General features: G+C 50.8%; 8 protein-coding genes across 8 annotated transcripts; 5 read left to right on the plus strand and 3 right to left on the minus strand.

Moving 5' to 3' along the window:
- Window positions 1–641: 641 nt before the first annotated feature.
- On the plus strand, window positions 642–2,373 carry TrAFT101_010961 (uncharacterized protein; the record flags this gene model as incomplete). Its single annotated transcript, XM_066129108.1, has 3 exons — window positions 642–682; window positions 1,435–1,785; window positions 1,893–2,373. The coding sequence occupies 3 exons, from the start codon at window positions 642–644 to the stop codon at window positions 2,371–2,373; spliced, it is 873 nt and encodes a 290-aa protein (XP_065985238.1).
- A 148-nt stretch (window positions 2,374–2,521) lies between these two features.
- On the minus strand, window positions 2,522–4,261 carry PCA2 (putative proteasome subunit alpha type-2). The gene is made up of 5 exons (XM_024901034.2): window positions 4,108–4,261; window positions 4,010–4,029; window positions 3,854–3,904; window positions 3,195–3,794; window positions 2,522–3,113 (listed from the first exon to the last, which is right to left on the minus strand). Exons 1-5 carry the CDS (start codon window positions 4,149–4,151, stop codon window positions 2,995–2,997), a joined length of 834 nt encoding a protein of 277 aa, XP_024756904.1. The 5' UTR covers window positions 4,152–4,261; the 3' UTR covers window positions 2,522–2,994.
- A 148-nt stretch (window positions 4,262–4,409) lies between these two features.
- TrAFT101_010963 (uncharacterized protein) lies at window positions 4,410–6,162 on the plus strand. Its single transcript, XM_024908763.2, has one exon. It carries the CDS (start codon window positions 4,796–4,798, stop codon window positions 5,735–5,737), a length of 942 nt encoding a protein of 313 aa, XP_024756905.2. The 5' UTR covers window positions 4,410–4,795; the 3' UTR covers window positions 5,738–6,162.
- Window positions 6,163–6,467: 305 nt separating this feature from the next.
- On the plus strand, window positions 6,468–8,757 carry TrAFT101_010964 (uncharacterized protein). Its single transcript, XM_024901054.2, has 3 exons — window positions 6,468–7,287; window positions 7,399–7,826; window positions 7,894–8,757. Exons 1-3 carry the CDS (start codon window positions 6,993–6,995, stop codon window positions 8,107–8,109), a joined length of 939 nt encoding a protein of 312 aa, XP_024756907.1. The 5' UTR covers window positions 6,468–6,992; the 3' UTR covers window positions 8,110–8,757.
- An 805-nt stretch (window positions 8,758–9,562) lies between these two features.
- Window positions 9,563–11,944, plus strand: TrAFT101_010965 (uncharacterized protein). The gene is made up of 3 exons (XM_024908764.2): window positions 9,563–9,928; window positions 9,994–10,599; window positions 10,662–11,944. The coding sequence occupies exons 1-3, from the start codon at window positions 9,828–9,830 to the stop codon at window positions 11,653–11,655; spliced, it is 1,701 nt and encodes a 566-aa protein (XP_024756908.2). The 5' UTR covers window positions 9,563–9,827; the 3' UTR covers window positions 11,656–11,944.
- A 2,864-nt stretch (window positions 11,945–14,808) lies between these two features.
- TrAFT101_010966 (uncharacterized protein) lies at window positions 14,809–18,392 on the plus strand. Its single transcript, XM_024900986.2, has 4 exons — window positions 14,809–16,269; window positions 16,344–16,948; window positions 17,054–17,156; window positions 17,224–18,392. The coding sequence occupies exons 1-4, from the start codon at window positions 15,801–15,803 to the stop codon at window positions 18,186–18,188; spliced, it is 2,142 nt and encodes a 713-aa protein (XP_024756909.2). The 5' UTR covers window positions 14,809–15,800; the 3' UTR covers window positions 18,189–18,392.
- Window positions 18,393–19,897: 1,505 nt separating this feature from the next.
- Window positions 19,898–21,267, minus strand: TrAFT101_010967 (uncharacterized protein; the record flags this gene model as incomplete). Its single annotated transcript, XM_024903785.2, has 3 exons — window positions 19,898–20,123; window positions 20,222–20,301; window positions 20,470–21,267. 3 exons carry the CDS (start codon window positions 21,265–21,267, stop codon window positions 19,898–19,900), a joined length of 1,104 nt encoding a protein of 367 aa, XP_024756910.1.
- A 721-nt stretch (window positions 21,268–21,988) lies between these two features.
- TrAFT101_010968 (uncharacterized protein) lies at window positions 21,989–22,369 on the minus strand (the record flags this gene model as incomplete). Its single annotated transcript, XM_066129109.1, has 1 exon — window positions 21,989–22,369. The coding sequence occupies one exon, from the start codon at window positions 22,367–22,369 to the stop codon at window positions 21,989–21,991; it is 381 nt and encodes a 126-aa protein (XP_065985239.1).
- Between the last annotated feature and the right edge of the window lie 2,870 nt (window positions 22,370–25,239).

Here is a 25,239-nt window from a genome sequence, read left to right on the forward strand (position 1 = left end):
GCACTCGGTTGCGGAAGGATTCGGCTAGGCATGAGAACACAATGTGTGCTTTTTTAATATGGATTGACAGGATGAGCTTTCACTGCCAATGTTAAGGATCACCAAAGTTCCGGCTAAAGTTTAGAACGCTGGAGCACTCAACACTCAGCAACATATTGAAGAGAAGAACTTGAAAAAGAACGCACCTTTAGTTAGTTTCCAATTCGACTTGCAAAGCTATATATTGTCACAGCAATGTAGATACAACAGCCTGTGACTGTAGATGTAATCGAAAATGCGCTCGAAAACGCACCTCGTCTGATATAGCCAACCAACCATCTCGATGCCATCCATGTATGTACAAGCCACACTCGGCCGGCACTTCCTCCACCTGCTCGGGAATTATCGACCCACCATCACGGATCTTATCATTTAAGGAACTCGCCAGAACAGACGCCCTTACTGCCGATCTACCGCCGCGGTGTTCCGTGCTCTTATGCAGCCTGGGGGAGTCATAAGAGTCATCATTCGGATATGGCTCACAGGCCGTGAAATCACGGAGCCTAGCGCCGTACGATTCGCTATAAATAATCCGTGCTAGTGGGGGTTATACGCCCCAAGTTAACGGGCCCGGAGTAATACGCCAGTTCGACTTACACCCAATGAGTGCACGCAGCAGAGCAGATGACTGCCAAGGATGCGTGTAAATATTTACCTCAAGACGACGAGAAAATTTCAATGTAGCGTCAAGGATACAGAAAGAGGCAAGAGAATGGCCCGCTGCAATCGTAAAAGAGCCGTCAATCATGTACGAGGTAGCATTTCTGCCCAATTGAGATTCGCTTCCTCATTGGCCGCATGATCCAATCCATCTACTCTGCAGGCATCAATTGAATCTGTCCGAGCAGCCGCTCTTGATGCCACGAGGCCTGCATCAGCACCCAGGATTGTAAAACAGTCGCCGTTCCTCTACTGTGATGAAAACAGAAAAAAAAAAAAACAACCCTTTTCTGCAGCCAATCGCCAAAATGGTGTCGTAGCATCGAGGCTAGTCACCAGGCAGCCTCGTTTTGTCACTCACAGGGCTCTTTGTAGTTCATAAAAAAAAAGGCCAATTGGCTTTCCTGTCGATATCCCTTCCTGATCCACCAGCCGCTTTAACCATGCAACTGGCAAACCCGCGTATCCGATCCATGGACCTTTTCGCAGCAGGCTTCAACGCCTGGCACCAGCTCTCCATCAATTGCTACGTCAGTCAAGATGCCCAAATCTCAAAGGAGGAGCCTCATGACCTCCCTCGCTTTACAAAAGTTCTTTCCGCAACGACTATCAAACGACCAGTCTCTCGACTCACTTACACCATCGGTATATAATAACTCACATTATATTAACTCCGTCTGAAGCAAGCAGACACGCTCCGATTTCGCTTATGCTAACAAACTGGTCCTTTTGCAGTTCATCGAGATGGGGCCTCATCGTCGCCGGCTTAGGCCCCAAAACCCTGGAAGAAGCCGAGGCCGAGTTTCTCTACACGTCAGCCGAAACTGCCTCCGGGGAACTTTTAGCCATTGTCCCCGACAAAGATGGCGACGGCAACGACAGCAACAAGCTGGTAAAGTACTCGTCCTTATCGTCTCGAAGAGCCGGCGCCCAGCCTGAGTCCATCTTCGACTGCCACCCTCCAGCCACGCAAGTCGCTGCGTTCGACACCGGCTTCGTCATCCTCCATTCTGACGGCTCGGTCTCTACTTTTGGCGACTCTCGCTTTGAAGCTTGTCTCGGAAGAGACACTGATACTCCAGATCGGTAAGCCAAGAAAAAAAAAACCCCCCATAGGGTAGAAAACCCCTTCCTCTTCCCCCGACGCACACCGGACTTCGTGTCCCACTAACCCGGTCAACCGAGCCCTACAGACCATCTGATAAGCCGGGCCCGGTACCCGACCTCAATGACATCGCGTCGGCCGATGACCCAGTCAAGCTCGTCACCGCCGGCGGAACTGCTGTGGCGGCGCTGACGAGCACCAGCCGCAGCGTCTACGTCTGGGGCTGCTCTCCGCCATCGGCAGCTTCGAAAACATCAGCAAGTAGCTCCCAGACTCGTCGTCGGGGACATGCTTTTCAAGAGCTGTCGGGCGTGCCCAACTATACGGAAGTCGACGGTGGAAAAGACGTCGTGGATGTTGCCTTGGGAGAAGCTCATGCCATTGCACTGACCCTGGATGGACTAATCTATGTGATTGGTGAGAATGGTAATGGTCAGCTTGGGCTTGGGAAAGAAGTTGAAAGAGCAGAGACATGGATGAGAGTTCCGTTCCTCGCTGCAGATGGATATGAGATTGTGGGTGTGGCGGCTGGTCCGCGAGCGTCTTTCATTCTGACCGCCAAATCATAGATGGCTTTGTTGTCGCAGCAGAGCCTACTGAAAGGGGGAAAGGAGGAGATTTGTTTATTTGGAGTGCTCTATTCAGAAGCATCCGGGCGTGTGTTGCTTTACATGCAAGAAGCATTGACGCTTTTATTGCTCTCTCTGTTTCAGCACTGGGTACAGCTTCCATGAGAGACAACTGACTGGAAGTAGCCATTCATCGTGCTAAATATTTTTGTCAATGAAGCTTTTATGCCTCGTTATTTACACAAAAGCCTGTATATCATTACTCAGAACATGGGCATGTCTATAGTAGAATTGGCACCTTTTATTCCAACCGCCAAGACATGAATGAGTTGCCACAGCAGTTTGCTAAAGCTCAAATCAAGGATAGACTCTGGAGAAAGATGTGTATTTGTTTGTCTGCTCGACGAGCGTTCGAGAATATGACATTTCACATTCAAGAAGCGGTAACGCTTTACGCATTCTTTGCTTTAGAATTGGCCCAGTGGCTTCGACTACCAGGGGTAGGTAGCCAGCAAAAAGTAAACCTCTATCGTGCCAAATTCTTTTTTGTATTAAGCTTTTATGTCTCATTGGTATACATCAAAGCCTGCTTTATCATTATTCAGAGCATGGGTATGTCTATCATAGACTTGACAAGTAATCCTCAATCTCCTGGGGAGTCAACTTTCTAAACCGGGGGCCAGTGGCACCCTCAACGCCTTCAACGCCCAGCAGATGGTGAGCCGGGGGTCCAACAATGCCTAAAGAAGTAATGAACTGTCAGCAACACGCAAACGCCAATCGCAATATATATACCTATCATGCAAGGGGAGAAGACCTACCAATCTCAATAGAATCACCGCTCATTTCACCCTCAATGTTGTCCTTGAGCGTCAGCAGAGCAATGTGAATAGCATCTTCCAGCTCCAGCTCCTCGGAATATCTCTTCTCCAAAAAGGTCTTGGCCTTGGTCGCACTCTTGCCAATGGCTGTGGCCTTCCAGGGGAAATAGCTGCCCGTGGGGTCAACTTGGTACAGCATGGGTCCTCCCTTGTGAATTCCTCCCGTCTTTTTTGTCTTCTTCACTTCCTCACCCTCCTTGATCTCGGTCTCCTCCTCTTCGGGGTCGATGCCCTCGTCCCAGCCGGCAACCAGCATACTGACACCATATGGTCGAACACCAGCTGACTGGGTGGCCTCTTGCATGACTCTGGCCACATCCTGCACGAGTATTCTGGTAGGAGGGTATTCGTTGTAGATACGCTTGTATCCCGTGTGTGCAACCTTGCGCGCTCTGTCGACTAGTACTCTGTAGTCGGGTCCCATGCCGGAGTATACGGTGCCGATGTTGGGAGTGATGTGGCTAATCTTAGACAGACTGCTCTGGTCGGCGAGGGGAGAGGACGATTTCTTTTCGGTAGCGAGGACGATGCCATTCGTGGCTGTAGGTCTCATCTGATTAGCTAGCCGGTCATCTGTTCGCTGCGCTGGCAAGCCATACCTTTAATACCCAGAGCAGTGATGCCCTGGTTGACCGCATTCAGCGCATACTCTGCAAGACAGAAATCAGCATGTCAGCCCTATTCCAAACCATTCCAACTGTATGACCATCTGGATAGCTCCAACGATGGGTCCGGTTGCCAAGAGCTATGCGTACCGATTTGTACCAGCTTGCCGCTGTCGAAGGGAACAAGGTCAGTAGAGGGGTCTTTTGGGAGATGGAGAGGGAGATGGAGATGACATCAGCCTGCGTACCTGGGCGAGAATGTGGTCAGAGAGAAGGAGTATCTGTCAGCCATGTCTAGAAGCCTGCCGAGAATCTATCGGGTCAATTGCTTTGATATGCGGTGCGCCAAATGCTTCTTCTCGAGTGTTGATGAAGCTATTCTGACCCGAGCTGCTCTGCTGCAACACAGTGGAATCCCACTGGCGGCAGCAGGCACACTGAGCTGCGCGTCAAGCTTGCCAGGCAGTGGGCTGGCTGCGGAGCTTTTATTTTGCCGAGTTCCGGTGGGGGGAGCTTTGATGGAACCTCCAGCACTACCACTTTTGGTGCTTGAGCTTTTCTCGTCGTCCAAACTCCGCCAGAGAAAAATCCTTTTCCGCAGTCACGCAGCCGGAGAACTCGGCTAGCTGAGCTACATGGAATGTGATGCGGAAATCGATGAAGTGGCCTCTTCTACTGCTATCAATGTGAAGACTTGACGCGTTGCTCTTCTTCCTTTCCCGCACTGCTGCCTGACCAGACAATTCGCCAGGTACTACTACTTCGTACCATGTGAAGCTACCAGCTGCTCTCCCTTTGTCATCCTTCTTCTTCTTGATACTACTTATTGCGTTACCAGCTGGCTGAGAGCCTATTTCTGACTTTCTGTCACTTTGGACGCGTCGAAAGCTGACCCCGCAACTGCTTACTGCTACTTGGAGAGAAATTGCAGCCGTGATGGATTGGTTTGGCGAGCGAGCCCGAACGCCGTATCAGTCGTCGGTTCATGACAAGACTTTTACGACGTATCCAGATGAGTGGACAGCATCTGACAACGAGAGAGAGCATGCATCTGCACAAGCTCAGAGTCAGCCGCCGCAAGACGCTTCGCACAAGCAGAGGCGATATAAGCCACGAACCTGTCGTATTTGCCTCGATGTCGTGGAACCAAAATACCCTTCAAATTCGGGCAAGCCGGTATACGTATCCGATGACGCCGAGCTAGGAAGGCTTTTGTCCCCCTGCAAGTGCAAGGGATCGCAGAAATATGTGCATGAGGGATGTCTCAATTCTTGGCGGCTATCAAACCCCACGGCCCAAAGAAACTACTGGCAATGCCCAACGTGCAAGTTCTCCTATCGACTGGTGCGCCTCCATTGGGCCTCGATGCTAAGTAGCAAATGGGCTCAGGCCGGGCTGACGGTGGCTATACTTGTTGTCAGCATATTCTTTCTGGGATTTCTGGCAGACCCGCTCATCAATCTTTGGGTTGATCCCGTCGGTACAATCAGCGAAACCGTTACGAGCGTGGTGACGGATATTGAAGCGCTTCAGGAGCCAGATTGGGAGCCGCCGACGACATGGGTGGAGCATTTCACAAAGGGCTTCTTCTCCCTTGGGCTCGTCGGCATCTTCAAATCCATGCTCGCCGTCTCGCCGTGGCATTGGTGGAACCTGCGCAGCATGACGGGCCGACGCCAGGAAGGCGGAAGAGCAAGAGTTGAAAACATCAGCATTTTGTTTGTCATTATCGGGGCCTTTACCGCCCTGATGGGAATATGGAAAGGGGTCAAGAAGCTCAGTGAACGAGTGCTGAAGAATGTGAGTGAGAGAGTCTTGGATGTCGGCGCTGACGACGATGACGGTGACCTTGATGAGGACGAAAGGAAGGACCAATGATGAAACTTTGCTGCCTTCCATGCGGATCTACCATTGCTTTCCACCCTTATGTTGACGATATCCCAACGTTTTGCACACTCTTAAGTTGTCTCGAACTCGCTCTTCCGTGTCAAGCCAACTAGTCTGCGTGCAAATAGCGACGCTCTACCATTGCCTTGGGCAAAGGCCGTCTTGGTTCTTTGTCCGCTGGCATGGTATGAGATTTGCCGGTGCGTTTTTGCGTGCTCGAGAAGCCCCTTGGGGATTCAAGACACTGCGATTCCAGCGAGTATCTGCTCCGTACGCCATAGTACACCTACCTTTAAGCAGCATCATTTGGACAGCCCGGCACATTTTGTTACATAGAGTGTTGACTGTATAATTTATGATTTACTATAATTCTTGTTTTTCAATGTAACCATTATACCCGTTAAACTATTGAGTCCTTCAGGTGTCATGTACCTAATCAATGATGTTGTTATGGCAGGTAGATTAGACACTGCTTCGACTTGTACATCTAGCTCGTATGCCGCCTAACACGAGGTACAAAGTACACTTCATAGTTCTGAAAAAGCCTCGCCCTTATCAGCCTCATCCCGTCTCTGCGATAACGCCTGAATCACATCTCCTCCTTAGTACTAGCCCGTCAACTTCGGCGCCCGAGTCCGTATGCAGTGCTAGCAAAAATACGAGGCGACGCCGCAAGGACAGGGCGCCGTTTGCAAGCACTGGCTGGGCCGGCGATTCGTACTCCCGGCGCCGGCACCTCGTGTTCCAGGCCAGCTAACACTGACCGAAAAAAAGAGACCCCTAATAATAGCAGCAGTACAAATGTCATAAGGGATCGTCGTTCGCCATCGCCTCACCGCGCGCGAAATCGCCTTTTTTTCGCAGCGGCCCGTAACAATCATCCCGCCACTCGTTTAATTCGATTCGATTTGGGTTCTTGATTTTATTGATTTTTTTTCTTCTTTCGCACGAGCTTCTATCGACGGACGCTGCAGACGGTGGCTGTCACGGACCGGCCTCCGCTCGCTCTCCTTATCGGCCGTCGCACAGCTGGTCTCAGGACGATAGAAGACGCCTTGAAGCGACTCTCGCATCCTACCACCTCTGCAATTTAGCGATTCGACTGCACAATCTGACTTAATACACGGCGACGAGACGAAACAAGAAGAACTCGAAAAGAAACCGCTTCAATCGATCCAAATCCTTGGCAAAACAGGCTGCTGCGTTGGGGATACGAGATACGAGATCCCCCCCTCGAACCGTCAAGATGCACTACGCCTATCCTGCTCGCAAGAGCTCCAACCCGCCTCCCTTCCGACCCAGATCCACGAGACTGCCCGGCTTGCGAAGGAGTCGGCTCAGGACCATTGGCATTGTTGCGTTTGCGATATTTGCGCTGCTTTGGCTGTTTTCAAATCCAAGCGTTCCTCGCCCCGATCGCGAGCGTGTGCCTTCAGGCCAGCCGCCAGTTGTCATTGTGACAGTCATTGACCCGACTTCATACAATAACGCCTATCTAAAAACAATCAGAGAGAACCGAGAGCAGTATGCGGCCAAGCATGGTGGGTTGCCCCTCTTCTTCATCTCTCTGCTTTGTCGCTTCTTGTCTCAAGACACGCTATACCATTGTTCCAATATGCGCGGAAATGACTGACACGCAGTATATAATACAGGATACGAGGCATTTATCGTCAAGGCCTACGACTACGATACTCAGGGAGCGCCACAGAGCTGGTCGAAGCTCATGGCTATGCGACACGCATTGACCAAATTCCCCGAGTGCAAGTTCATCTGGTATCTTGACCAGGACGCTTACATCATGGACGTCAACAAGTCATTGGAGGAACATATCCTGGGCCAGAGGAAGCTGGAGGGCTTGATGATCAAGAACTACCCTGTTGTTCCTCCGGACAGCATTATCAGAACCTTCTCGCACTTGAGGGCGGATAATGTTGATCTCATCGTCAGCCAGGACAGGTCAGGCCTGGTGGCTGGGAGCGTGATTGTGAGGAACAGCGAATGGAGCAAGTTCTTCATCGAGACTTGGATGGACCCTCTGTACCGAAGCTACAACTTCCAAAAGGCAGAGAGACATGCTCTGGTGAGTGAAGCTGAGAACAAGCAAATGGGGAGAGGAGAAGAAGGCAGAACTAATGCAGGAAATACAGGAACATATTGTTCAATGGCACCCCACCATCCTCTCGAAGCTGGCGCTCGTGCCTCAGCGCACACTCGGCCCGTACACGCGCACCGACCAAGGCGATGCATACCAAGACGGCGACTTTGTGGTCTACTTTTGGGGCTGTGCCAAGTCAGGCCAGGGCAGCTGCGAAACCGAATCGTCAAGTTACTACAAGAAATGGAGCTCGGCTTTCGGCAACTAAACGGAGAGCAAGCATTCCACTTATTTACCAGGAGAAAAAAAATAACCACAGGAAAAGAAGAGGTTTGGGAGGCAAAATATGGGCAAAAAAGATATATTGAACAAACAAATACTTGGGAAATATGGAAGGCGGGCGACTGCGGCGGCGGCGGCAAGGAAACACACAAAGGCAAAAAAGCAAAACAAAAAAGATACTCTTGCGTAATAACCCGGCGTTCGTTCGGAGCATATATCCTTCCTGGAGTCTATACATCCACGGCGTTTTATCTTGGCTGACAACGTGTTGTGTCGTCGACAGCTTTGGAAGAAAGAGATTTGGGCAAACATTTGAAAAAGAGATGATACAGGGGTGGGGTGCAAATAAACGATTTGGAGTATCTAAAGAAAACGAAGATGTTTGTTACCAACAGGAGGGAGATGGGGAAGGAGAGGGGAGGAGAGGCAATATATAAAGCAAACGGTATTACGCTGATGAATTATGTCTTTTTTTACTTTTTTTTGATTGGACTCGTCCTGCGTGGAGGATGGGTTGATATTTGGGGAAGGGCGGGTACTTTTACTTATAGCTGCTTGGCTACTTTTTTGATAATACTACTCTATGTGAATACTGGATATCAGTGCTCTGTCGGAGTAATGATTTGACATTGGCCTATCTGACTTGTGTTTTAAGATGAGGTGGCATATTATTACCATTAACGCTTGATAATATGTCTGATATATAAGACAATAGAAAACAAGGACCGAGTATGTACAAGCACACTATGCAGAGCAATTTGATGGTGGGACAATGCCCCGTCTTTCGAAAACTCAACAATCAACGTTACTTTGTATTTTATGGTCGAATACTTGGCGACACGTATATTCTCAACCGCATTCAGCCTGAGGACTCGTATCGATTTGACATGTCATGGCGCCGAAGTGGGTAAACAGCAAACTCAATCCCCAGCCCAGACTACTTACACGGGTCCATCCGGTTACAGAGCTTGGATGAACATGGCGTGCTGAACAAGTTTTCGACATTGCGGTGTTGTATTTATAATCAGTACCTAATCATTAATATATTCTACTAAATATATCAGATTCTAAATCTTATTAACGAAAAAAGACGGATTGTAAACAACTAACCCCATGCACAAAGCCCAAACATGTCCTCCGGCTTTGCATCTCACGGCGTCCGCGGGTTTTTTATCCTTCGCTTCAGTCCCGTCTCGGCTTAGCGGCCGTCCCGCTGGGACATGTGAAGGCGGGCGTCATATCAGAGCGCTATCCCGTATTGGGTATTTTCCGGGGCCAATACGTGCCAGCCGAGGCGCGGGATTGGGCAGGTTCGAGACGAAGACCACTTGCTCTTTCCCGGAACACGGAACACGCGCATCATTGATTGCTTGGACGAATTGATTGCGGGAAAGCATGTACTCGGCAGCGGTAATCTGGCGGCGGGGGTACCTTTGCCGCGGGCCGGATGTACATCCAAGTACGTAGAGCAGCTGGTGTTAGTGGCAAGTTGCTTCAACTGTTTGTCTGCTAGGCCGTCAAAGCTTGTCCTCCTCACGCTCTTATTGCCCTGTCTCTCTCCCCGCCCTGGGTGCGCTGCATGCAGTGATATTTCCGTTTCTTTTGCTGTTGTGCAATGCCGGCCTGTTTGAATTGATCTCTCTGCTGCTCCAGCATCCTGTTAGACGAGCATAGACGGAACGAACGAAAAACAACGCCGCCGCGATGCCAGGGAGCTCACGCATTCCTCAGAGCCTCCGCGGCAGTCTGGAGAGCGTCAAGCGCCGCCGACAGGCGCTCTCCCTCCGCATGATCAACCTGGACCTGTGAGTTCTGCGGCGATTGCGATGGATCCGCTTGTTGCTGACGTCTTCTTTTTCCTCTGCCGCAGCCTCAAGAACATCCTCTTCTTCTTCTTCGTGCTCCGGTATACCCGGCGGCTGTGGTGGAAGCTCAAGGGCCGAGGCATCATCGGCGCCATCCTCGAGCTGTACCGCGACATTGAACGGACGCTCTATGGCTACTTTTTGCGCGCGCCGGGCGTGCGCGGCCAGGTGCAGAAGAAGGTCAAGGAATCGCTCGAGAAGATGTCCAACAAGCTGGTGCCCCCCGGCCAGACGAGATACCTGACGCTGCCGAAGGAGGGCATGACGGACGAGGCGGTGCGCGCAGAGCTCGACGCCCTTGCCAACATGGACCATACGCGCTGGGAGGATGGCTTTGTGTCTGGCGCGGTGTACCATGGCGAGGACGAGCTGCTCAAGCTGCAGGCCGAGGCCTTTGGCAAGTTTACCGTGGCGAATCCAATCCACCCGGATGTCTTCCCTGGCGTGCGCAAGATGGAGGCCGAGATTGTGAGCATGGTGCTCAACATGTTCCATGCCCCGATCGGAGCTGCTGGAGTGACAACCTCCGGCGGCACTGAGAGTATCCTGATGGCTGTGCTGTCTGCACGCCAAAAGGCCTACAATGAGCGTGGAGTTACGGAGCCCGAGATGTAAGTGCCATCTGCAAATTATGGCATAGTATGATATGCATAGTATACTAATGATTGTATAGGATCCTGCCGGCCACCGCACATACGGCCTTCCGCAAGGCTGGCGAGTACTTCAAGATCAAGATTCACTACGTAGACTGCCCTGCTCCCTCGTATCAGGTAGATATTCGCCGCGTCTCACGCCTCATCAACAGCAACACTGTTATGCTTGTTGGTTCTGCGCCCAACTTCCCCCACGGCATCATCGATGACATTTCAGCCCTGAGCAAGCTCGCACTGCGCAAGAAGCTCTGCCTTCACGTGGACTGCTGCCTCGGCTCCTTTGTCATTGCCAACCTTGAAAAGGCTGGCTTTGAGTCGACGCCCTTTGATTTCCGCCTCAAGGGTGTCACCAGTATCAGCTGCGACACGCACAAGTACGGCTTCGCCCCCAAGGGCAGCTCCACGGTGCTCTACCGCAACGCCGAGCTGCGATCATACCAGTACTTTGTGTCTCCCGACTGGGCAGGGGGCGTCTACGCCTCGCCCGGCTTGGCAGGATCACGGCCAGGAGCGCTGATTGCCGGCTGCTGGGCCAGCATGATGCGCCTGGGTGAGGCGGGCTACGTGGACGCCTGCGTCAAGATTGTGGGGGCCACCAAGAAGATTGCCGAGGCGATTGAGAACGGCCCCGTGCTCGGCGGCGAGCTGGACCTCATCGGCAAGCCGCTGGTGTCGGTTGTCGCCTTTTCGTCCAAGACGCTCAACGTGTACGATATCGCAGACGGCATGTCATCCAAGGGCTGGCACCTTAACGCGCTGCAGAGCCCACCGGCCATCCACGTCGCAGTGACCATGCCCATAGTGAAGGTGTGGGAGCGGCTGGTTGCTGATTTGGAGACGGTCGTGGAGGAGGAGCGCGAGAAGGAGAGGGTCAGGCTGGTGGAGGGCAAGGGGGCCAAGGGCAAGGCAATGGGCGACTCGGCGGCGCTGTACGGCGTGGCGGGATCGCTGCCGAACAAGGGGGTGGTTGTTGATCTGGCGACAGGGTTCCTCGACTTGCTGTACAAGGTGTGACGAGAGTGAGGCGACGAGTGTGAGTGTGAGTGTGAGTGTGAGTGCACGTGTGTGAGTACGGAGTTTTTGCCCGCATCTGTCTGTCTGCCTGCTTGTGTGTCTGTGTCTGTCTGTGTCTGTGTCTGTGTTTAGACATGTGAGTGACCGGAGTTACTACTACTACGGAAGTGCAAACTTGTAGTATTATTTTTGTCTCTTTTGGTATCCCTTTTCTTGTTTTTTATCCCATGGGTTTATTCTTGGATAGCTAGCTAGTACTATTAGGCCATAGATAGCAGACGGAGCTAGGAAGAAACAAAAAAAAAAACTGATCCAAAGTGCAACCACACAAGAGTCTCATGTAACCTCATCTATCACGCTTCACGATGAGTCCTATCGAGTTGCACAACCTGCTGCCTGCGACTTATGTCTTGCAGATTCTCGATCACCCACATAACATACATGAACACGTACATACATGCGCTGTATCCACGTCAATGATTCGATCGATTTCAAATCTCCATGTCCGCCTCCATCTCCATCCAGGTTGCTGGACTTGTCTGAACCCTGCAGGAAACCGGTCCAACAAGCCCAAGCCATGTTACGAATCCTTGGTAAAACCGGGTCTTTTGGTCGATTGATCATTTTTTTTTTTTTTGTTTCAGGAGGTCTTGCAAGGCAAGGAAGATAAGGACAGCAGCATCCATTTTCGCCTTGCTGTAACCTGCACATGTATCCATGCATGCACGTCTTGTCTTGTCTCTTTTACAGTGGTTTATTATTACTGTATGTTTTTACTGCTTTTTGTTTCTCAATTCCGTATATGCAAAGTAATGGAATTTCGGGACTGGGGGGGGAATAGAGAGGGCGAATGACAGCACGGAGTGTGGTCCAATTAGACGCAGTTGAGCTAGGAGATTAGAACAGCCTCACTTTGTTTTACTCCTCTTTGTGTGTTGTTGGTTGTTGTCACCATCTCCACTCTCTTCTCTCGCTCGCCTATATCCAAAACAAGGCTCAAAATGGGATCATTACAAAGTCCAAAGCTGCATAATACATGCTTACTATTACTGCTAATGGCTTAGACGGGGACTCAAGAGAAAGAGCTGGCACCTGCGTCGTCTGCTCTTTTCGCTAGTGGCAAAAAAAGGAAAGTGAAGCTACGCGATGCATGAACTGGCATCATGCGGAGAGAGTGTGTCCGGGTTGAATCTAGTCTTGGGCCTAGACAGCTGCAGCTATCCTCTTTTTTTGCCTCTCTCGTGTCTATCTTGAAAGAGAGGGGGGAGGGGGGAAGAGGAAGCAGTAAGATGTTGGTGATGCGCTCGTATATTCCTGCGGATATTTCACCTTCCGGAACATACTTTTCATGCGTTGCCCCATTTTCATACATATTTTACGCTCAGGTACATATTAACGCAGTGCATGTGAGGGAGTCTGCTAGTTTGTTTTATCCAAGTTTTTTCATCTTGGTTTAGCTGCATCGGGCCGGGCGAACGATGGGTAAAACGGGTGGCTGCACGCCAATGGCTTTTTGATCGTTTTGCCATTTTATTGCCTTGCCTCTTTGTAATGTATGTAGAGATAACGGGATGGAAGGGGATACGTGGTCGTCTGTGGTTGTTGCGTTTTTCCTTTTGGGCGAGGCGATCGGCGCTGGACAAGGTCCAGGGTTGAAGTTGATGATGCGGATGATGGAGGGGTCCCCTATGATGATGGTTTACGGTACACGGATGCATGTACATACATACATAGAAGGGACTAATAATACCACATGCCTAGGGATAGCTGGGTTTATGAGCTAGTGGCTGGCAGTGAGAGGGGAAGATTTTCAGCTCTCCCGGTGGTGATTTGTGTAGAGGATGAGGACGGGGATGATCTCTATGGAATTGGGGTATGCAGAGTGTAATGATATGCGTGGTGTAAGTCATTGCCTGTGCAGCACGTAGAGCATGATGTGTTGCGGGTGTAAGTCTCTATGCAAGAGTGTATATCAAAATGGCTGATGACTATGGATGATGAATGATAGCTAGGTGTTAGTATGAAATTCCTGCATAGGAGGAACGCGGAATAATGCATTGCATTAAAGCACAATGCACAAAGAAGGCGAAGAGCCGACATGAGTGAGGGTATGACGACAGAAGTCCACAGCAGCTGAAAAGAAATACGACCTACTACCGCAGTAATACGATACGCAGCCCAGCAGCAGCAATCGTGAGATTTTTTTTGCTCTACGGTGGACGTGTCACGGCAGCCAGCAGCTCCAGGCCAATCCCCGACTTACCTCATCGTTACACTGCAATGCTGGAGTCATCCCTACAGCAAGAAAAGCAGCAAAAACAGGGCCAACAGGGCCATCCGGTTAGTACTATTGCAGACTAGGCTTGGCTGGACTGGACTGGAACTAATCATACTGGGCTCAGGCCAGCGAATCACCGGACAGGGACCAGGGGCCATTCAGAGCGAGGCTTTGCGGGCTGTGGCGAGGTCCGTGAGTGGACAGGCCGGGCTGCTGCTTGGCGTTTTCTACGTTCCAAGTGGTGCTGGCTGGGAGGAGAGGAGAGGAGAAGACTGACAAGAGGGATGATCCTGGCACTTGGGCAGTCTTGTGATGCTTTTCTTTCGCTTTGATTTCTTGGGTTTGGGTTGAAGAGGGGGAATATTGAGGAGGAGAAGGATTCAGTTGGGCCGTGATGAGGGTTCGTGGTGGTGTAAGTGGCAGTAGTTAGTCATGTAAGTGAAGGCAAACAAGAGACAGACTATCACGAGCTTCTACCTCCATCTACAAGATGCCACCGCAGCACGGCAATGACTTTGGCATCTGACTCTTGCTTCTTCAGTGGTACACGTACAGACACCCCATCGCCAGCCATCCCGCAGGTACCATCAGCCTCCCTTACAGACAGGCACCGTCGCCATCGCCCACTTACATCATCTCGAGCGGGCCCTGCCCAACTCCCGCCACAGCAGCCCAACCAACCCAACTCATACACATATCAAAAGGCACGGCCCCATCGCCGCAGGGCCCATCATGATGCAAATCGCTTCCTTTCTTTTCTTTGGCTCTCTCTTCCCCCTGTCTCACCCAAAACGCAGCCACTCTTGACGCTGCCGAAGCGCATTCGTCGTTTGCCGTCGTCTCCCAAAACTCGCCCCTTGTCCCCTGTCAAAAAAACAGGTACATGGAGAGAGAGATAGAGACTGAGAGAAGAGGCTGGCAAAAATAGCAAACCCCTGTACTGTACTGTACCACAGACATACTGTACCTTTTGTAAAACCGAGTCTCCACGAGGGGGGTGCCGTGACCAATCTTTTTTTGGCTGCTTTTTTCTTTGGTGACTGTTTCGCCTCAAAGGGCGTCCCCCTCCAAGCAGCACTCTTTGTCCAATGCCTTGGAACCCTGCTCGACCACGTCGTCTAATGTTGCGCGCAGTAGGTACCAGCTACCCTTGGCCAAGGCAAACCAGGTTGTCCGTCCACTTGTTTCTCCCAAGAAAGCCGCGCAGCTCTTTTCTCCGGCGCGTCGAAGGGTGGACAAAAAAAAAGGGAAAAAGTTACATCTTAGTGTTAGCTTCTTGATCAAGAGAGTGGCTGCGATGTCATCATGTTGTGTTTCCCACACGCTTGACTCTGTGCCTCCTTTTTCTCTTATAATTTTTTTTATCCTCCTAGCCGCCGGTTTCACTGCCCCTTCCACTTGGGTACCTGATCTGGCCTGACTTTTTTTTATAATTATCTTCTTTTGACACTTCATCAATTTCATATAATTTGCCGTGTGCTTCCCCATCGCCCTCCCTCTTATTTCTTTGTGCTTCCCGTCCTTGTGAATCCCGAGAGCTGCAATCAAACCTCCGACCAGACTCAACAAAAAAAAAACACTTCTCATACACATCTTCCATCTTCTCTCTCAACCTCTTCTTCACACAAACAACCCTTCTTCTATCTAGTCACCCCTCTCCTAGGACCTCTAACGCTGTGTCCTCCTCTATATTGCCACCCTCTCTCCTGGTTATCTCGGCCTATCAAACAGTAAACGGCCCAACCATCAACTGCCGATAACAAAATTCTTGTCATTCTCCCCCGGCTCGACTGCCGCAGATACTTCTTCAAATTCTTTTCTCCTGGTGGTGCCAGAATTTCTGCCGTGCCCCCGTAACCCACATCAAATGGCTACCGAGGCGACGGTCTTACACGGACCTCTGCCGTCGGCGGCAGATGGGAGCACAACCTCGCCAACACCGCGCGGCGGTGACGGGAAGCTGGATGGCCGGCCTTTGAGCCATACCGCCGTTTCCAGACAAAGACAAAGGCGAGAGCGGAAGAGAGATGAAGACGAAGATAAAGAGGCCCTCTCAGACGACGCTGCCTCTGTCGGGTCTGGACGAAGGGCGCCTTCAAGACGGTCGTCTTTTCCGTACAGAGACATCATCAAGTCTGTTCTATCGCACGTTATGACCAAGAACGAGATTTCCACATCTTCTTCTCCTTCTCCTTCTTCTCCACCCTCTTCTTCACACGGCAAAGACAAGTCCGAGATGAAGGACAAGAAGGTCGAAGAGGTCGTCAGGGGCCTTGCCATGGAGGAGTGGAACGCACGGTGGCTGGATGAGCTTGTGGCCAAGGTCAAAGGAGAGCGTAAGTCAGATCCATGAGATGAGAATTTCCCCCCTTTTTAATACATATAAACGAATGTTAACCAACTTATACAGTCAATGACGCCGCCTCATATCACAGCGTCTCTGATGACTGCCCTCCCACGCCATCCTCTCAGTCCAGCGACGATGATGATGATGATGATGATGCCGCCTCTCTGAAAGATTCCATGAAGCGCTACCAGCCCACCGTGGAAGACTACGATGAAGACGAGGACTCAGCATCAGAGCCTGAATCTCAAGACACCGCTCAAGACGGCACCTCCCAGCCGCTCAGCCGCTCCTCTTCACTCTCATCAAGCTCCTCCACAGACTCGGCCATGTCCTCCCCCAGCAGCCACTCCTCATACTCCACCACGGCTTCATCCCCTCCCCCCGCCGAGCCAAAGGATCCTCGCCTGTCTCCTCGCCCGACAGTTCACTTCTCCGACAAACAACCCCCTGTTATACACTACATCACCGACCCGCCCGAGCCCGAGCCTGAGCCTGAGTCTGAGCCTGAGCGTGAACCTGAATTATACCAAACTCATTCGCTGCCTTCTCAGCCAAGGCCTCCTGTTGTGTCTGAGAGACAGGCTCCCACATGGGGAGCACTGTTTAACGAGAGGGATGAGCCTACTCCTGCACTGGGCAGATTTCTCCGTGGCTTGGCAAACTACATTGTAAGTTATAACCAGTCCTTTTTCTCTCTCACACACAAAGACATACACGTATATATATACATCTCCTTGGGCACAGAAAGCTAATTCTATATGCGAACCTTTCAGATTGCAGAGTACTCCCCCACAGATTCCCTCGTCATCACCCCCGACAAACTCTTCAAATTCTACACCCGCTACAAGCTCGACAATGAATTCTTCCCCTTCCAACGTACGTTGCCTCCCCCCCTTTTCCCCCCATATATCATCTATAATCATACTGATTTCTTTTATCACAGGCGTCTTCGACACCCGCTACCACAAATCCCTCCGCGGCCTCTCATTCCTCTTCACCGACCTCCGCTGCGAGCACCACCTCGTCCAGGAATCCATCACCACCAAACCCATCATCCCGTCCCTCACGCCCACCGGCTTCGAGGACTGGATGACGCTGCTGATCCGCGCATTCCCCGACCGCGAGGCCAAGCGGCTGGACATGGTCCTCGCCGACATCCCCCTCCTGGCAGACGATAACAGGCACAGCAGCAGGAGTCCCGTAAGGGCCAGCAGCAGCAGCTCTGGCGAGAGGCCTCTTCTTCTTCTTCCCAGACAACTCCCTCGGCAGCTCTTCCCTGAAAGAGGCCACGCTCGGGCTTTTGACCTGCTGGCCTCGTCTTTCTCAGAGTGGAACAGAATCACTACTACAGTGCCTGTCCCGCCTCCTGAAGTGCCGCCTCCTCACCCGCTTGCCTATTCACTCAGCTCTAATATCCCGGCTTCGCTGCAGAAACTTCCTCCAGCGGCGAGCAAGGCCCTCAAGGAAGATACTCGCCGCCACAAGGACGCCTGCTACATCGACCAGACACGCCTGCGTCCATCCTCCATCATCTACCCTTCCTCTGCATCCCCCACATCGCCATCCTCATCCTCCTTCTCGACATCCTCGTCCATACCCGCAGATGTCGTCAAATCCCACTCCGAGCTGCAGCAGCAGCAGCCATCTTCCACCTCCGGCTCAAGCTCCTCCTCGTCGTCCAAGCATCACCACCGCACATCTCGCTCCAAAGAACGCGACTCCCGTCATCGATCTTCCCGCCCGCGCGAGAGGTCGCCTCCTCCGTCGAGCAGTGGACGGCGCAGTCATAGAAGTAGACGATACAGGGCATCTAGCCCTAGCGAGTCGGTAGAGCAGAGATATAGCTCTGGAAGAAGTGATGAGCGACGGAGGGAGAGAGAGAGGAGAGGCAGCGTGGCTGAAAGGTGATGTTAGTCTTTCATTTTTTTATTTTTTTTACTTATTTATATCCCAGATGGGATTTTCATGTATTTTATGTTTGCCTGGGAGAGAAGATTGAATCGATTTACAGGCAAAGGGTATTGGGGCGTTGTAGTGGATCAAAAAGATTGGAATAGCATAATTAATAGCGATAGCTTGTTTTTATATCTAGGATATTAATAATGAATTGAAAAAAAAAAAAAAAAAATATTTGAAATGAAGATAGAAAAAGATGTCTAATGTCGGGGAACTCTGTGTATATTTTTTTTTTGTTCCTGTTTTTTTTTTTTCTCTCACTTCCCACTTAGACTCGTCATTTCTCTTCATCTCATCTCTTCCTCCTCACACAAATATTCTCTTTCTGATATTTTCAATGCTAATAACAGCCACTTCATTAATATCTCCATCTCCACTGTCTTCACCAATTTTCCCGCCCTTTGATAACAATTTCAGGCAGAAAAGAATAGTTATACGTGAAAGGTATAAACATATAAAAAGGGGGGACTGGGCGCATATCAATTTGCCACAGAAAAACAAACAAGAAATCAAAGCAATAATGTCATATTCCGCTCGCAAGACACAAACACTTTGTTGATGCGATGCCCAAATTGTAGCTGTAAAACAAAAACAGATAAAAGACAACGCATACACTAAATACAAGAAAGAAGCAAACAATATAGATGTGGAAATGACAGCAAAAACGATCCGTGGGAATAAAAACAGCCTTGCGCCCATCACTATGCCTGCCCGATTTGTTTTACTTTTCATTGAGGCTGAGTGGTAAAGAGAGTCTATCATGTGCATCCTCTCACAAAGATCATGACGAGTTCTTCTTCTTCTCCTTCTTTCCATCTCAGCCGGAAAAGGATTGTAAAAATGGTAATAAAAAGATTTACACAATAATCACTCTTTAAAGGGTGACCCAAAAAAAAGGAAAATTGGGGGAATAAAGAGTGTGTCACAGAGCATTGTACTTCAGTGATGAGAAAAGAAAAATTGTGGAAAACAACAATGGGTTTGACAGAGGTCGGCCACATTATGGTAGCTTTTGTTCGTCCATTACATAGACTCCATCGATTTTTTGCATGTTTTCGGGGGTAGAAGGGGAAAAATGCTGGCAAAAGAAAAAAAAGAAAAGAAGGGTGAAAAGGACAAAATGAATTAAAGAACGAAAGCCGCAATTCAATCTGTTATGCTCGCTCGCTTCGCGTTTTTTTTTTTCTTTGCTTTTGCTTTGCTTTTGCTTCGGTCATGGAACAAAATGTGTCCCATGCAGGTTCAGAAAAGAGAAAGGGGGGCAAATATAATCAGTCTGTCGTGTTCCAAAATTTGCCCCAGTCCATAATGAAAAAGAGATAGGGGATGCACTCAAATTCTCAAGAAAAACAAAGATGAGTCAACCGAAAATGAAATAGGCCGTAGCAAGGGCTGGGGGGAGGGTTGGTAAAATCGATGTCTCGTGAATCATATCGTGGAAAAAGAAAAGCATAGTCGTCATCGCCCGTTTTATCATTTCGCTCCATCCAAACAAAAGAAAACGCCGTTGCCTTGCGTCATCATCGTAAGTCAGTCCTGGTCGAATCGCTTGCCATAATTCTCTGGTGGTAGACGACTTCGAATATCGTGAGAGCGTCGCTGATTGATGGCGGCGGCGGCAATCTTATTTTTAGTCATACTCGTGGACTTATAGACAGCGGTCACCTCGCTGATGAAGAGGAGGCAATCGAAGAATCGTAACCCAGGTTGCTAACCCTAGCAGAACGAAGGGCACGCTTCCTCTTATAGGCCCTATAGCCTTCCTTGAAGACGGAAAAGGATCGCAGCAATTCTTTGTCTGGATGGGGTGGTAACTGAATCTCGACAGCTTTGAGGCAGACGCGGAGATTTGTTAGCTCGTTGTCGTTTTCCTGCAGTTCGTCTTCCCTATAAAGTGTGTGAGTTCATGAATAAAATGAAATGCAATGCAAAATGCGAAAATGCATAGCGGAAAGTGAAAAGTGGGAACAAAAAGGTTGGCTTACAAATAAGTAATGCGATTCTGCAGGAAAATGATACGTTGGGCAGCACGCTCAGCCCGTTCAACCAACAACCTATGAATGTGCTGCGACGGTCCAGTCAGCATATATGTATTTACGTGTGTGTGTGTGTGTGTGTGTGTGAGTGTGTGTGCGGAAATGAGAGTGGTGACGGAGACGAATGAGGAAAATGAGACGAAAATAAAAATAGAGTGAGATGAAATGAAATGAGAGGATGAAGAGAAAATACTCACGTCGGACTCTTCCTGGCGGGCTGTGAGATTGGTCACCACGGTGTCGAGCTCTTCATTCAGCTTTATCAACTCTCCAATGATCTTGTTGGACTGCGCCGCCGTCATTCCGCTTTTCGGTGGCGGGGCCTCTTCTTCCTCCGACTCGTCATGGCGATCATGATACATGATGGATGACGAGGGCGTGGGTGACATTTGGTCGGGAAAGCGATTGCGGAACAGAGATGACGGTGAGCTGAAAATGGCGCTGCTGTCCATGTCGCTGTTTCTGTTCTTGCGCACGGGTGTCTCCAGATTCAGCGGGCGAGGCTTTCGCGACAGCGGCGGGCTCCCATAGATGCTGCCTGTGCTGATGCCGCCGCCGAGGGCCTGCTCGATCTGGTTGACCTGGCTGTCCAGCGCCATGAGCTCTTCCATGCTGTCGCCGTACGTCAGACGCTGTGCCAGCATGCTGAGGCGTCTCGCCAGCTCCAGCTTGCCGGCCCGCACGTCGCCCTCGCGGCTGCGGGAGACGTCCAGCTCCCTTCGCAGGGGGCTCAGGACGCTGCTCCCCGAAAATGCATAGCTGGAGGACCCGACGCTGGGACTTGACCGCATCAGCGGCGGCGGCGTCTCGGACCCGGCGAGGCTGTCTCGTCTGGTGGCGCTGCTGGTGCTGCGAGTGCTCTGGCTCTGGTTGCTGACTCGGCGATGGAATGCGCTAGGGCTGGTCCGGCTGCCAGCGCTGGTGCCCGAGCTGGTGCGGCGCTTCATCGACTCGAGCACCTTTGGCCGCTCCTCGTCATGATCCCGTCGACCCATTGCGATATCTGCCAGGCGGCGTCGGGAACTCGAGAGCCTGCCTCACCGACTCTGAAATGTGTGGCGTCGCAGCAGCGCCCCGAAAAATAAGGCACAGCGAACTGCCGGGATATGGTTGGGCGTCGCTGTCCGGCCAGCCTCTCTCGTCGTGTGTGTCGAAGCCCCCCTCTCTTTGCGTCTCCTTGTTGTTGTCAATTGTCGGCTCCCCTCAGCACGCGGCACCGGGACGCCAGACGGGCGCAGCTGCGGAGGCTTGTCGTCGGAATCGAAGGTCGCTGGCGATGTCGAGGATGGCGATGAGGACGAAAATGCCCATTGGCCTCTGGGGAGGTTTGTGACTAAAAGTGACACTCTTAGCCGCCTCTCCCTAATTCAGGCCGTTTGGCGGGTTGGCAGGATTTTGGGGGAGGAGTTTGGCTCAGGTACAAGGCACGGGTACATCCAGGCCTGGCGGCGGATCAATGGGGCCCCGGAGCTCCGTGCTCGCAAACAAGGATTTGACAAGTCATCACGCACCACACGCAAAACCGTGTGCAGGGATGGATAAGCAGCGCGCCGGCAGACACCAGAAAAATTAATTAAATTAATCCAGCGTTTTGTTTGCCTGGCCTCGCGCTCGGACTGGTTCGCAACCGGTTCGCACCGCCACACCCTCTCGCTGCGTGCATGAGAAGCGCGCCACACGTTCGACGGTGAGAGGCCGGCCGCCTGCTATCGCGCATTAGCTGGCACCAGCGATGAGAGTCAAATCCTGCGTCAGCCAGACTGCCTGGGCTGGCACGAGGCTGTCATTGGTAGACGGGCTCTGTCCCATCAGAAAGCATGCGGTTGGACGGGCAACTCGATGCAGAGACTGCCATGTGATGGCTTTGGCCGCCTTTGCCACATGTATGTATGTATTCAAGCTGCGTGGCGTCGCTGGTTCGATATATCGTGATATGACGTGAAAGATGACGAGCCGAGGGGCGGGAGAAAAGAGGTGAGAAGGAGAAGCGACATTTTCAGGCACACGAAGGACACGATGAAAGGAGAAGAAGGAATAGAGAGAGAAGAAAGCAGCGCCCAGGCAGATGGACGCGTTAACGCTGCTGGCGCTATACATTGCTAGCTATTCACGCTTTGCCAACCACCCAATTTCGTTAATGCCGGGATCCCCTCTAAGGAGGCGTCCCAACCACGTCCGCACCTCATGGCCGCCCAAAAACCTCCAGCCGCGATGCTCTGAATTATATGCAGCGTGCTGTAGGTGAGGTCGCAGACAAGGCATGCAATGGCCCAGCCACGTTTTGCTGGCATCACATCATACCGTATCATCTGTGTACATGGCTGGACGGGGCGGCGATACGCCCTCACCTAGCCACATGCACTCTACTGCACGGCACACAGCATTTCATCAGCAATCTCCAACAAGAAAACGGAGCTGTAAATACTGTACCAACTGCTATGGTGGGGCTCAAGTGGTGCCTGATTTTTCCAATTAAATGGGCATTTTGTCGTGCAGGATTTACGGCATCAAAAAAGCTCCTGGCACCTACTCTACACTACATACATGTGCTTGGACTTACATTGGACGACATTCGTGCTTTCGGCAATGGCGCTTCAACATGCAAGCGCCGTACATCAGAGACCAGCACTTGGTACACCGTATTCTCAAAATACGTGCTAGCATATGCCCTGCTTTATACGCTGTGCCCCTCCATCGAATAAGATACCCAGAGATTTCTGCAGCAAGGGGCGGCCGCATGAGGCACAAGCCCCTATGCACTTACATATAGAAGCGAAGCTTTTGCAGACGGCTAATACCGTAGAAGCAGTATTAGTGCTGCCTGCCCCAGCCAGCCGTGGGGAATGACGACGCAGGAGTAGGTACAAGCACGAATGGGAGCTCTCGTAGCGTCCAGCACAGCAGCTTAGCAAAAACGCAACACCGCTGTTTTGCTGCGGCAGAGGCGGATGCTGGTGATGCTGATGCCAATGCAGATGCCCCTTCGTTGCGACTCATTCGGGTAATGGATGATCCGCTATGGGAACAGGCTAAGCCGGATCACCTCTAGTAGTTTATCAGCTGCCAAAGACGCATCCAAGGAGAAGACAAAAAAAATCAGCGACGCAAAATGAACATGCATACACAAATAGAAATATAGCGCTAAAGTGTGTAAAAGGTCTCCATTTTATATAACATCCAGTATATAGGTATATGTGATAGGAGTGATGGAAATGGTAGAGGCAACAGAGTAGCAGCGTACGTAACAGCTTTGATGAGTGAAATGCTGCCTTACAAGCTGCTGCAAACTCTGACGCTGTAAAGGTCGTTGTTGATTGGAGAAGGCGGTTATCAACGCCTCGTCGCGTTATTTAGCATTATTGCAAGGCATCCCGATACACCAAGAAACGGTTCCGATACCCATCCGCCAAAGCAAGAAAGAAAATCGAGCATTCAGTCAACAGATTTCAAGTTCAAAGTCGCCGCAGAAAAGCAGGAAGATGGAAATTAAGTTCCGTACTGGCCTGAGACTACAGAATTTCATTAACATGTAGCTGTAATTCAGGGGAGCCTCAAGACTAACTATTTACATATAGGTACCTTAACCTATAGGTGTAACTGCTTCTGTCTTGAAATACTACCTATACCTATATTTAAGGATTTTTCTTAATATTCGCGTGCAATCGCAGACCCCTTTACACGTATCAATTCCAACTGCCAGGAGCAGCCGGACACGCCGTATCCAGTAAGCGCTTGGTATCGATGTTGAAGTCGATCTTGGTGCGTCTTCGGCGAGCAATACTATGGCCGAAGACAATTACAGTTACCTATATTGATCGAGGCCATCCAGTTTGAATTGATCAAAAGCGGTAAGCTGGATGAAGAATATGAACATACATACCTACTTCGGCACTATATGATGAGCTTGATTAGCTAGCGTTTTGACAATCAGAGCACACCAGAGATGTAGATGGTAGGTATTGATATTAACCAACCAGTCCTAGTTCGAAACTGGCAACCCTGGATATCTGAAGCAGATTCTGTTTTCTATTCCATACCACTTTCCATGTGACAATCATGTGTCTACCGGGGGGGAGGCCTTTTAGACACCGACTACCGAGTCTCTACCGATATTCTAGATTCATGCACGACAGGTGAAAATTGGCCCTGGATTACAAGACGTACTCGGAGTATTGGGTCGTATTACGACTAGGAACTGCTGAAAATCTCCGAGGACATCTTTTTGAATTGCCCCCTAGCGGTGGCGGAAGCTGAGGTAAGGCCACCAAGATTTGCTCAGATTCGACGCCGAAAGACTGGTGGGCTGACCAGATCCGTGGTAAGTTTCTTATCTCTCACGTCAGGCGTTTTGGGCCCTCTTCTTTTTCTCTTTTCTATTATTATAGACAACTACGGCCAATCGTTGGGTTTCCCAACAACCAGGAAACAAGTAAAGGGGGGCAAATGCAAATTGATTTTTCATCTCAGGTTGAGCAACGCCGGGAGGATGGGCGTGCCTGACGGAGCATGGCGAGATGGCGCACGTCTCTCGTGCCAATATTCCCGTTTGTCCGTGGTGCTACCTTGTTTGGTGCCTGTGGCCGCACTGTGCTTCCCGTCGTTTGTGGTGTTTATTGTCTAGACGATTGTGCAGATTCCTTCAGACCGACAGATGGACGAGATGGACGAATGAACGGGCGGGCGTGGTGTTACAAGGCTAGGTATGCAGGGAAATGCACGCAAGCAGCCATCAATCTATGCTTTCACAAAAGCCATCGCCAGGGCTTGTCCTATACAAGCACTGCCAGACAATGCTAGTGCCAGCAGGTACCAAAATACTAGTAGTAGTACTAGCAGTATCGTAGCAAGTTCAAAAAGGGGGCCCAAGAGGCCAAGAGAAGGGGATCTGGATGAGACGAGCCGAGATGCGATGGCGATACGATCCAGCCCGAGTTGGCGGTCAACAAGACGGACGGCATTGGCTGATG

Source organism: Trichoderma asperellum, chromosome 7, assembly GCF_020647865.1.
Source record: "Trichoderma asperellum chromosome 7, complete sequence".
Taxonomy (NCBI): domain Eukaryota; kingdom Fungi; phylum Ascomycota; class Sordariomycetes; order Hypocreales; family Hypocreaceae; genus Trichoderma; species Trichoderma asperellum.

Coding starts and splice junctions, on each gene's coding strand:
- PCA2 (XM_024901034.2), bottom strand. CDS start 4,151: ATGGCTGACAGATACTCCTTCTCTCTGACCACATTCTCGCCCAG. Junction 4,030..4,107: donor CTGACCACATTCTCGCCCAG/GTACGCAGGCTG, acceptor TCCCTTCGACAG/CGGCAAGCTGGTACAAATCG. Junction 3,905..4,009: donor CGGCAAGCTGGTACAAATCG/GTACGCATAGCT, acceptor TCTGTCTTGCAG/AGTATGCGCTGAATGCGGTC.
- TrAFT101_010963 (XM_024908763.2), top strand. CDS start 4,796: ATGGATTGGTTTGGCGAGCGAGCCCGAACGCCGTATCAGTCGTCGGTT.
- TrAFT101_010964 (XM_024901054.2), top strand. CDS start 6,993: ATGCACTACGCCTATCCTGCTCGCAAGAGCTCCAACCCGCCTCCCTTC. Junction 7,288..7,398: donor GCAGTATGCGGCCAAGCATG/GTGGGTTGCCCC, acceptor TATATAATACAG/GATACGAGGCATTTATCGTC. Junction 7,827..7,893: donor AGGCAGAGAGACATGCTCTG/GTGAGTGAAGCT, acceptor CAGGAAATACAG/GAACATATTGTTCAATGGCA.
- TrAFT101_010965 (XM_024908764.2), top strand. CDS start 9,828: ATGCCAGGGAGCTCACGCATTCCTCAGAGCCTCCGCGGCAGTCTGGAG. Junction 9,929..9,993: donor CGCATGATCAACCTGGACCT/GTGAGTTCTGCG, acceptor CCTCTGCCGCAG/CCTCAAGAACATCCTCTTCT. Junction 10,600..10,661: donor GGAGTTACGGAGCCCGAGAT/GTAAGTGCCATC, acceptor ATGATTGTATAG/GATCCTGCCGGCCACCGCAC.
- TrAFT101_010966 (XM_024900986.2), top strand. CDS start 15,801: ATGGCTACCGAGGCGACGGTCTTACACGGACCTCTGCCGTCGGCGGCA. Junction 16,270..16,343: donor GGCCAAGGTCAAAGGAGAGC/GTAAGTCAGATC, acceptor CAACTTATACAG/TCAATGACGCCGCCTCATAT. Junction 17,157..17,223: donor TGAATTCTTCCCCTTCCAAC/GTACGTTGCCTC, acceptor CTTTTATCACAG/GCGTCTTCGACACCCGCTAC.